Genomic DNA, 12,515 nt, shown 5'->3' with positions numbered 1-12,515 from the left:
TGTCCGTATTGACTTATATTCAATTTCTATGAAACACTTTTCCACCTTGTCAATTTTATTATTTTTATCTACCGTACATGTTTCGAGAGCTACTGCTCTCTTCTTGAGCGGTGCCAAACCATCAGACTAAATCCTTGAACTTGATACATTTGTACAATACAGTCATCAACAAAGCAAATTATACACAAATCTTGAAATCGTTAAAATATCTTTTGTGTCTAGACTGTTCACTTACACTTACTACGTCATTTAGTAAAAACTCGAAAAATATAATAATTTTCAAATCATAAAATGAATAAAACCTATTTAGTCACTATATACTAAAATTTAAAATCTGCTCTGCTCTTGAAACTTCTCCTTTCCTTAAATCCTTATTTACACCTAAAAAATAAAAATATTTCCTTGTGTCTAAACTGTTCACTTACACTTACTATGTCATTTAGTAAAAACTTAAAAAATAGAATAATTTTCAAATCATAAATTGAATAAAACCTATTAAGTTAGTCACTACTAGGTATATGCTAAAATTTAAAATACTTTCTGCACTGTTCTTGAAACTTCTCCTTTCCTATAGTCCTTATTTACACTGCTAAGTTCTAATACCTTTCATATAAATTGGAATTTCTCCTCTTAATCCTGAACCTAATGGAGAAAAGAAGAGTCAATAAAGGAAAACCTGCAGAATACAGAAAGATAAATGCAGACATCAGAAGAAAGATCAGGGAGGCAAAAGAAAAAGAAAAAGTGGAGCAATGTGAGGAGATTGAGTTCTATCAAAGTAGGTATGACAGCTTCAATGTACACAGGAAAGTAAGAGAAGTAACAGGGAAATACAGGAATGGCACTGGTGGAAAGTTAATAGATGAAGCCGGGAACTTGATGGTGGATTTAGAAGACAAGAAAAAGATCTGGGAATAAAATATAGAAAAGATTTATTTCGTGACACTAGATGTGCTTTTACACAAAATACAAATGAAATAAGCGGCACAGATATATTAGAAGAAGAAGTTCAAACAGCCATCAATCAGATGAAGGACGGAAAGGCAGTGGGACCAGATAAAGTAGAAGCAGAGTTCTTAAAACTGATGGATGAACATCATGTAAAATGGTTGACCAAAATTTTCAACCGAATTTATGTATCCGGGAATATTCCATCGGAATGGCTCAAATCAGAGTTCATCACCTTGCCAAAAAAGCAAAACACAAACCAATGTGGAGATTACCGCACAATAAGCTTGATGAGTCATCTCTTGAAAGTGTTCTTGAGAGTGATACACAGAAGAATATACAGACTATGTGAAGATCAGATAGCCCCTAATCAATTTAGGTTTATTAAAGCAGTAGGTACGAGAGAAGCTTTGTTCAGTGTGCAGGTCCTCTTTCAGAGATGTAGAGATGTAAATAAGAATGTATTTGCTTGTTTAATAGACTACCAGAAAGCCTTTGACTGTGTAAAACATGAAAAATTGATGGACATTTTGAGAAATATTGGAATGGAGGAAAGAGATCTGCGAATTATCAAGGCGCTGTACTGGAATCAAACAGCGGTGTTGCGTGTTGAAGGAGAACACACCGAAGCAGTCAAAATCCTGAGAGGAGTGAGGCAGGGATGTATCTTGTCACCTATACTATTTAATTTGTATTCAGAATACATATTTAGAGAAGCCTTGGAAGATATAGAAGAAGGAATTTTGATAAATGGAGTGAGATTAAACAACATCCGGTATGCTGATGATACAATTGTATTTGCTGATACTATCCAAGTGCTACAATCACTAATGGATAGAATTGTAAGAGTCAGCAGCCAATACGGGCTTGAAATAAACACCGCAAAGACAAAACTCATGGTTATAAGTAAGGAAAATATTTCCGGAATAAACTTGGTTATAAATCAAAAGAGTATAGAAAGGGTAAAACAATATTCATACCTTGGAACCATAATAAATGAAGACTGGGATTGCTCACAAGAAGTCAAGGTACGCATTGGAAAAGCAAGAAGTGTGTTCCAGAAAATGAGTAATGTGTTTAAAAGCCACAATCTAACTTTAGAGACTAAAATCAGACTTCTGCACTGTTATGTATTTCCTGTTCTTTTATATGGTGTAGAGACATGGATCTTAAATAAAAACACAGAGAAGAAGCTGGAGGCCTTTGAAACATGGCTTTATAGGCAGATCCTGAGAATATCTTGGACCCAGAGAATTACAAACGTGGAAGTAATGAGAAGGATGAACACAACACCTCAGTTGTTCAAGATAGTGAAATGCCGAAAGCTGCAGTATCTGGGACATATAATGCGCAACACAGATAGATACAACCTACTCCAAAAAATACTCCAGGGGAAAATCAACAGCAAAAGAGGTCCTGGAAGAAGAAGAATATCTTGGCTTGATAATCTTAGAGGCTGGTGCAATATGTCATCAGTTGAACTGTTCCGCGCTGCCACAAATAAGACGAAAATAGCCATCATGATCGCCAACATCCGAAACGGATAGGCACTGAAAGAAGAAGAATCCTGTCTGACCATGTGAGCCATTTTTAACCGTCAAGTTTCTGCTGGTAGCAAGCAGAGAAGCAAGGACATGTTTGTTTGATTCAGACAAGTGTAATGTTTTAATTTTGACAAATTTGTTACCAGCATGTTCATGGATTGAGTGTCAGCCACCTCGTGCTTGGTGTCACCTCGGGATGGCTCGTCCACAATCACGCTGCCTTGTCGCTCAGTCTTGGCTTCAAATACCCATGGCATTCTATTCGTGCGCCACGTCCTTCCTGCAGTTGGACTCAGTAGACGGCTCTCAGTTGGTGGACATGCCGTGTTCATCGAATTCTCCCACAACCTCCTTGCAGGTCAAACATGGTTGGGGGCTGTGTCGTACTTCCACCTTCTGTCCACGTAGTCTGGTGATCGGGTTCTCCATTCTCTTCTCTGTCATCAATCTGGTTTAGAACTGGGTCCAGCATGTTCTGCAGGAAGTGATTTCATCGTCCTGTGAGGTTTCCACAATCATGACACGGAAGCTGCTGCTCGTAGGGCTTCATTCATGTCTCCACGGCGGTCTTACACTCATGCAGGGCACTTGCTTCCTCCGCTGGGCCTTGAATTCCACAACCGCGAGCATCACTTTGGAGCACTTCTCATACAGTTCGTTGTCGCCCTGCACGACATCACTCTTCATGTCGGTTTTGAGAGAGCTCACTTCATTTTCTGACTTTAACAATTCGCCCTTCAGTTCACTTAATTTACGCTTAAGTTCGCACACAATCATATGTCTGAGTTCATCATAGCTGAATTTGATTTCACTTATGATTTCCCTCTGGAATTGCAAGATAAGAGCCTGGAACTGTTTTGCATCCATTTTGTCACACTCTGGAGATTTCTCTAAGTTCCAAAATACGCTACCAGAATCTTGACTCTGACACCAGTTTTACCCTAACAGTTTATCCACTAGTTTATCATACTTGTCAGTCCCACTTCTGACACCAGTTGCAATGTGTTGGCTGGTTAAATAAATGAAGGCAGAACCTGGTAACATTCTACTTCTAAAATTTATTACCTATTTACTAAGTCTACACATTAACAAACAGCACTACCGAGCTCACAGCTTACACTCATGACACACAATTTCACATTACGCGCTCTCTCTTATTCTCACTGTTTATTTACACTAATGCACACAGTCTCTGATCACTCGAACTAAAAGTCACTCAGTCAAAGTCCTCTCATTGCCGCTATCACAGCCCACCATTCGTAGCCTACGCACGACAGCCTCACCGCTCAGGATGATGTGCTCTGCCCGCACTCTGCAATAGAACTCTGTTCACAGCCCCATACCGACCTTCCAGTGTTCTCTTCTACCCTATTCTAGAACACTCGATGTTCTCTTCCATCAGCTGGTCCAAGAGACACACAAACACATCGCCAGGAATACAGAACGAGTCCTCAGCTTCATATTTTATTGGTTTTAAGTTGAATTTTATTATCTGGTTCGTAAATCTGCGCTTTTTAGAGTAAATTTTAGAAAATTGGGAGTTAGATTATTGGTTATGATTTGTTTGAGAAACTTAATATATTTTCCAGTTTTGACAATCTTAGTTTATAGGCCTAAGTATAAATAAGCCTTTTTTTCTTGCCTGGTTGGCTTTCAAATCATAAGTTATGTAATAGTTTGTGAATACCAATAAATAATACTAATAATTAACTATAATCATTGCCCCATGCTTGGTTGCAATTTGTAACTTTACTGTTAATAATAATAAAATAAATGACTGAATAAATTAAATTACTCAAAAACTTAATAAAAATAATTAATCGAAATGTCAGTAGTATGGGCGCCAGAGTTCACCAGAATGGATCCCTTGAATTTAAATAGACCATGATAATTCTTTATCTCCTATGGCATGTACATAATGTTGCGTGCTGATACATCTGCTACAGGCCTTACCTAACCTTCTGAAAATGACTAAATAGGTAGGAACTGCACCTAGGTTCATCAATAACTCCACTGATTCTAAAATAACTAATTATATTCTCAATAAAATCCGTGCATGAGCACCTCATCAACACACCACAATATACATATAACACACACACAAAACATTGCTGGAAGACTCCATATTTACAACAACAAGAACAATGAAAACAATGGGAAAACTAAGGCACCATTTGTAGTTAGTCCGTTGAACAATGTACATATATGTAGATAAGAACCCTTCACTGTCTCTGTATCAACACGACTTGCCGATTCTCATAATCGGCACTTATTATTTCACACAGATACTGTACCTCTTAATACTGTGTTCACTGACTTTAACACTTGTTTTCAAGATATATACATTTGAGCAACACACGCTTGTCGTTCCTGAACATAAATTATGGAAAGTCTGAGATATAGCACCTCCCAGTTTTCAACATCATGTAATACGAGACTGCCACAAGTGCTACAATACATAGTGCCTAAGTACTCCACAATTGCCGGTCAGCCACGTTCCACAAACATAAAAAGACTATCTTCCACAAACAATGGAAGTCTAGTCCAGTATAGTGCAGCAGTGTCACTCCAGTACCGTATATCCAGTTTCACTCCCGTATCGTGTGTCAGCCCTACATCATTCCCGTACAGTGTGTCTTCCTTCCCGCCATTTGATCACATGCTAAATAGACATCAGCATTCCCCTTCCTCTTACATAATACGTCAAGATTGATCCTGGCCATCCAATCATGGTAGATCCTCTTGTCAAGACCACGCCCTGAACTTCTTCTTGGTCCCAAGACAATAACAGGCTCTGGGGTGTTTCACATGAGTCATAGAACTTTCCGACTACAACAACAAGTCCATCTCATCAAACACTGGGATATACACATGACTCATGCAAAGTTTCCAAGTTCAATATAGCAATGTTTTCCCAGCCGTTGTACAAAACCAATTACTCATACCACATATGGAGACCTTCCAGCTTACAAATATTAATGACAAAATATACAACTGAATAATAATAATAATAATAATAAATCAAATACTGACAATAATATCTCTCACTTCTACATATAGTGCGAGGGTGTGATATATGTACTATCACAGTTATGAATTTCATTATGGTCCGTATTGACAATTGATCACTATCAAAGTGTAGAAAAGGGTCCACCTATTCAGTACTATTAGTTTAATATAGTGTCCTGTATAACTGGAACTAGTTTCGACCCCACAGACATTGGGTCATCTTCAGCCGTGGTCCAATTGGAAAACATATGCTCACATACAACCAATAATAAAGAAAACAATCTGGTATGTCTCAATTTAAAATCCAAGTCTAAAACATTGATGAAGTCCAACAACACATCCAAAATTGAAACCAAATAACACATCAAAACTGCTGCGGCTTGTGGCGAACTATGTCTTCGCTCCTACAGCAACCAAACATTCCTGAGTTGATCTGGGAGTTGGCATTCCCCATCTGTATAGTTGAGCTACTTGATTAATAAATATTATGACTCATATTATTCTTGAAAGCAACTTGATCAATAATCCCTCTGTTGTCCTGCTGAGCCTAACACAGAGGGAGATTTTCTTTCAGGTTTTCTCACTTAGCCTTTGAGGTCCAGTCACCTCAACCTACAAGGCATCAGGTTATACTCTTACTAATCCCTGAATACAGGGCCGCTTCTTCCACCATCTCCACCGTACCAAAGTCTATCTTCTCTGCTGTAGATGTTGAAGTATTCATTCATAACCCTGAGCTGAGCTGGGACCCTTACCATATGCTTCATACAGATCAGTATGCACTGGGACTCGTGTAGACAGGGGCACCACTCCCTGGGCAGGACTGCCTCCGAAAAAGGTCCCTACCCGCTACCAAAATTACACATATTGTTTTGTTATGTTTTGTCCCTTGTCACAACCTTTAGCTGTGAGAAGTTTTTGTAAATAAAATGGAATTCATTCCTGAAGTTTTGCCCAAGGGTTTTGTTACATTTTGTATGTAATGGAAGTGAAACAATGATGTGTAGATATATTCCAAATGCTTATTTGTTTCATTTCCATTACTTGAAATAAGTATGTTTTCCCCCCACACTATTTTGGATGGACAAGAGATGATAATGCTGCCTTTGTTTCTGAACAGTATCCTCTCTCCTACATTATTTGATTTTGAAAACTGCTTCCCATCGGAGATAGTCCCATGGGACTCCGTATACTCTCAAAAATTATTTATGATCCATGTACATTCGTTTCATTTATGAATGGGATGAATTAATATTTGGTATGATTTTTTCAGCACTACTGTGACAATTTCGCCTTCTAAAGATTGGGATAATTCAAATTTCTTCCAAAACAATTCAAAGAATTTAGGAATCACACTGCGAAAACCTATTAGAAGTCCTATTATTTCTAGGTGTTTCAGATAATATTTTTCCTTTGAAATATCCAGTTGTTGGCTCATACTGCACCTGCGCAAGAATAGTGACACAACTCAAAAATGAACGTTTTCGAGAAAACAAATTTAAAAAATAATTAAAACACCATATCAAATCAGGGATAATATTTTATCAAACTATTTGTACATGATAATATTTAGCATATGTTACATCATATTTTCACAGTTTCAATGAAATAAATCACAACTAAGAAGTGTCAATGTTCTTGACTGACGATGTTCAGTATGCTGAAGTGGTATAATGCCGTTTGTGATATTTTGCAAGAAAGGAAGAAATTACACTTATGACAGTTTTCTAGATTGAAAGAGTGATTGTTTATGCATATTGTGCAGTGGCAGCTGGTGATATCTGAAGCTGACTGTTGCACCAAAATTTTCAGTGTAACGTTTTAATATGAGAAGCTTACAGAAATAACAAGAAACTCTATTATCATTAAGTAATGAACTTCATTCCTATTAAAACTGAAATATATCTGACAGTTAAAACACAGAAAATAAGAGGCTAATTATACAGTATAACTACAGTTATTTTTTATCTCACTTGAATTTAAAATTTGCTCTCCTGTTTTCATTGAAGCAAAATGTTGGTCCACGAACCTACTGTGCTGGCGTAGCAGGGGAAGAGGTGATACTCCCACATGGCACGTCTCAGGTGGTGGATAGGGGGATACTAACCGGCTTGCCGGAGGACTTGAGGGAAATAAAATACCTCTCACGGACCAAACACACAACCCCCTGTGGGTGGGGGACGCAGGCGAAGAATACACCCACGGTATCCCCTGCCTGTTGTAAGAGGCGACTAAAAGGAGCGACCAAGGGATGATTGTATTAGTTCCATGAAACTACTTGTGATTAGTACCACCATGCGGGGAAGACCATGGGTCGCTTTTACTTGCGTGTAGTACCACTATGTTAGGTTCAAAATAGGTTTGTGATTAGTAGCTACAGAGTGCATTGCCGGCTTTTACAGTACCTGTGATTAGTACCACTTTAGGAGCAACGCCATGGGTAAGCGACACCATGGTTCTGGCTTGCCTATAATTAGTACCCTCTATATGAGGAACACCATGGGGTAGTGCAGGTCCCTATGATTAGTACTCGTATGTGATGAACACCATAGGTTTGCGTTGCCTGTAAATGGCGCTGCAATGTGAAAAACACCATAGGTCTGTATTACATGTGCAAATTTCATTACCTGTGAGTAGTACCATAATGTGTGGAATACCGCGAGTCTACGCTACTTTCGATTAGTACCGCAACATGACAAATACCATGGTTCTACTTTCCTAGCGATAAGTACCATTATGAAGGGCCGATGACTTGGATTTTGGACTCCTTTAGACTACAAGCATCATCGATTCAGTATTCTGCTATAGAGGCAGTCCCTTGGTCAGTAATACTGTTGTTTTACGCCAGTTTCTCTGACTGTGAGGCGTTGCGGGTTTGATCCACTGATTGTTTTAAATTCATATCCATCCATTCATTCCTCATCCTCATGTTTTGAATTCTAGTCAGTGGAGGATTATGGACTTTTAATTTTTCATTACATTTCGTCTCATTTCATACCATTAGGGGCTGATGACCTAAATGTTAGGCCCCTTTAAACAACAAGCATCATCATCAGCATCAAAATATTGGTAATATTGTGGTTGGTCCAGTATGGCGTATCCTAGTAGCATGGAAAAGAAATTACTGTTGGGAGAGGGGAGAAAGCAGGAATGAAACCATACTACTTATTTGTACAATCCATTGGGGACATTTGGAATTGTTTCTTGATAGTGGGTTTACTGGTCTTGTGCAACACCCGAGGATCGATACTGGTGTGTGTGCTATCTGATGCTACGTACAGGCTTAGGTTTGTCCCTGCTGAAACTATATGGCGCCACACTGTCCGCCAGAAGTTGCCGTAGGAAAGCAAACCCCCTGAGTTTGATTCAAAGCTGGCAGCGTTTATTGGTCCATTATGAAGCATTAGTACAACATCGAACGACCCAAGATGATTTTAACATATACAGTATATGTTAGGTTTATTAAACTAAAAAATTAGAAGAAAAGATGACAAATGTAGTGTAAAATTATTGGGAGTTGTGCAGCACTGCAACAACACCACACACCATCCCTGACATGGTGCATGTCATAACTAAAGAACAACATTTTCTTGAGTTGTGCCACTATTCTTGCAGGGGTGCTACATGTTTTTCTTTTCAGCATTTACTTCTTCTAGCTGATTTCTTTAATGACATTTTCTGCGACTTGCAGAAATTCATAATAGCTTAGGCTTTTTGTTTCAGTTGTGCAATGGAAATGAATTTGCAAAAGTGTCCCAAGCAACGATGAAGAAACTGGTAGCAGCATCTCAAAGACTCTCAAATTCTCTTACGGTTGATGAAGCAGACTCTAAGTGGGATGGTGATGGGTTCTCTAGTGAAAGTGATGCTTGTTCAGATGAAGGCTTAGCAGGTCCAAGTATCCGTTACGATCAACGGCAGACTCCAGAAATAATTGAAGGTGTTGATATTAATAGGTGTCTTACAAAGAAAGGTGTTTCCATTCAGGTAACTGGCATTCCTTCACAAAGGCTTGAAGAACTATCTGAGTTTAATATATGTGAAACGTGTGGAAAATGCTACTGGGATGGGACTCACTTACATAGGTACATGAATTCTACACTACGAGATCTTGTCTGAATCATTTGCAGTACTATTTTGAACTTTGCTACCGATATAAAGCTCTATGAGTATTTACTACATAGAATTACAGTTTATGTTTATTTAGTTTTATAATGCAGTCTTGTTGTAAACTGCAGTTCATATGACTTGTAAACATACATACGTTTAGTGTATTTTGTTTACAAATAATAAAGGGAAGACATTCATGAAGAATAGAACAGTAGTTGTTCAACAGGTATGTTTGAATATGTCTTATTGAAAGCTTCAACAAACTGGGAAGTCCTGATTTTTGTTTCCTAATGTCTTTTTAGTTAATTTAGTATGAAAATATATTATACCAAATATGAGACATAAAATATGATTAGAATGTGTGTGAATGGGTTTAATACTTTATACACTTTATATTTTCATTTTTATTTGCTGTGAATTTATGGATATTTGACTTTTTTAATATTTGTATACTGTGCAGACATTAGGTTATGTAATTAAATTTTTTATAGAGATGACTTTGTTTTATTGATGTATGTGTTGGACTTATATTGTTCTATTCTTTTCTGTGTCACTTCGTTGAATATTATGCATTCACCCAAGATTACTTGCTCCTTTTGTAAACTTTCCTTTTAGCATTATCATTTTCTCCATACCTTTTTTCTTTTTTTTTTTTTTTACATCTTATAGAAGTAGGGGATGTAAAGGTTGGCCTTTAATAGGATATGCCATTTAAATTGTATTTGTAAGGAAGAAAAACATTTAGAGATTGCAGTGAATATGAACTTTAAATTTCTATCTTATCTACTTTGCTTTATTGACTTGATCATATAAATACAGATCTTTCAATTTTAATCATCCTGTTTTGAATGGCCACTCTTTCCTATGTTGTAATGATGGAGTACTTGATGATGCATATTTTCGATAATATACATCTTCATATAAGCATAAGACTCAGAAAGAATTATTTTGCCCAGATAACAGACATCTGTCAGTGGTGTCACAGTATCAACATCTCTCAGGTTCCGTTGTGACAATTCAGCTGAACCGCTCATTGACACCAGGCGGGTAGACAGTTCTTTAGGGAGTGAGTTGGGCAATTTTTTTTGACAAGGTTAAGTCATGGAAATTTTGTGCAAAAACAGAGCTGGCATATTTCTTTTCTGTATATATACATTAGTAGATTTTTCCAATCCTTTATTTATATGTGTCAAATCAGGTTGCAGCAAGTTAAAATGCACTGTACTTTGTTGTTGCTCCTTTATTCACAGTGCCCAAGATGAAAAGATCTGTTGGTGAGATATGAAGCGTCTTCTTCTTCTTCTTCTTCTTCTTCTTCTTCTTCTTCTTCTTCTTCTTCTTCTTCTTCTTCTTCTTCTTCTTCTTCTTGAGACTCCGTCCAGCCACTGAACCCGATTGATAAATACAGTGCTTATATTAAAGGCCTTATAGAATAAATTATTCAACTAGGGAAGGACATAACCATTAAAGTCGGGTCAGATGACTGGCTAGATAGTAAAAAATAGCAGTAGCATCACAATGCACAGGGATACAGGGTATTATATCTTCCCACCAGTGTGATTCATCATGGCATTTAACTACCTGAAGGCAATGGACAAGTGACTCTGCCAGTTGATCTGTAGGGCTATATAATAGGCAAGAGACACTGAAGGGCAGTTGAAAACCCATTTCATTATTTTCTGAAGAAAATTGTTCCACTGATGATTGAATTTCTCACACTGGAACAAAATATGATTGGAAGTACCGACTTCTTTACCACATTCACAGATATTCGAATCGAATCAATTACCTTTTTTCTAAATAAATGTTGGGGAGTACAGGCATGATTGAGTCTTATCTTATTATGTATTGTGGTTATATGTTGTCTTGTGTAGGAACCAGGTATGTTCCCCGCTGTCAGCAGAGAGATGGCGTGGAATGACATTAGTAGACGAATAAGTTTGAGTGGCGTTTATAAAAGTAGGAAAGATCACAAAATGAAGATAAAGTTGGAATTCAAGAGGACAAACTGGGGCAAATATTCATTTATAGGAAGGGGAGTTACGGATTGGAATAACTTACCAAGGGAGACGTTCAATAAATTTCCAATTTCTTTGAAATCATTTAGGAAAAGGCTAGGAAAACAACAGATGGGGAATCTGCCACCTGGGCGACTGCTCTAAATGCAGATCAGTATTTATTTATTGGTTGGTTGGTTGGTTGGTTGGTTGGTTGGTTGGTTGGTTGGTTGGTTGGTTGGTTGGTTGGTTGGTTGGTTGGTTGGTTGGTTGGTTGGTTGGTTGGTTGGTTGGTTGGTTGGTTGGTTGGTTGGTTGGTTGGTTGGTTGGTTGGTTGGTTGGTTGGTTGGTTGGTTGGTTGGTTGGTTGGTTGGTTGGTTGGTTGGTTGGTTGGTTGGTTGGTTGGTTGGTTGGTTGGTTGGTTGGTTGGTTGGTTGGTTGGTTGGTTGGTTGGTTGGTTGGTTGGTTGGTTGGTTGGTTGGTTGGTTGGTTGGTTGGTTGGTTGGTTGGTTGGTTGGTTGGTTGGTTGGTTGGTTGGTTGGTTGGTTGGTTGGTTGGTTGGTTGGTTGGTTGGTTGGTTGGTTGGTTGGTTGGTTGGTTGGTTGGTTGGTTGGTTGGTTGGTTGGTTGGTTGGTTGGTTGGTTGGTTGGTTGGTTGGTTGGTTGGTTGGTTGGTTGGTTGGTTGGTTGGTTGGTTGGTTGGTTGGTTGGTTGGTTGGTTGGTTGGTTGGTTGGTTGGTTGGTTGGTTGGTTGGTTGGTTGGTTGGTTGGTTGGTTGGTTGGTTGGTTGGTTGGTTGGTTGGTTGGTTGGTTGGTTGGTTGGTTGGTTGGTTGGTTGGTTGGTTGGTTGGTTGGTTGGTTGGTTGGTTGGTTGGTTGGTTGGTTGGTTGGTTGGTTGGTTGGTTGGT

The 12,515-nt window shown here is 38.3% G+C and overlaps 1 protein-coding gene across 6 annotated transcripts in view; it reads left to right on the top strand.

The window, feature by feature from the left end:
• Nbr (exonuclease mut-7 homolog) overlaps positions 1-10,187 on the top strand; it is a 311,108-nt gene extending 300,921 nt beyond the window's left edge. For all 6 annotated transcript variants that reach the window (XM_067145734.2, XM_067145731.2, XM_068227278.1 and 3 more), the window contains one exon: positions 9,225-10,187. In XM_067145734.2, the coding sequence (XP_067001835.2) occupies positions 9,225-9,620 (396 nt within the window). In that variant the 3' untranslated portion in view covers positions 9,621-10,187. The remainder of the gene's footprint in view (positions 1-9,224) is intronic.
• Positions 10,188-12,515: the final 2,328 nt, after the last annotated feature.

This window comes from Anabrus simplex, chromosome 4 (genome assembly GCF_040414725.1).
Source record: "Anabrus simplex isolate iqAnaSimp1 chromosome 4, ASM4041472v1, whole genome shotgun sequence".
Lineage (NCBI taxonomy): Eukaryota > Metazoa > Arthropoda > Insecta > Orthoptera > Tettigoniidae > Anabrus > Anabrus simplex.
The sequence above is the reverse complement of the archived record's forward strand: the minus strand, read 5'-3'. Positions and strand labels throughout refer to the sequence as shown.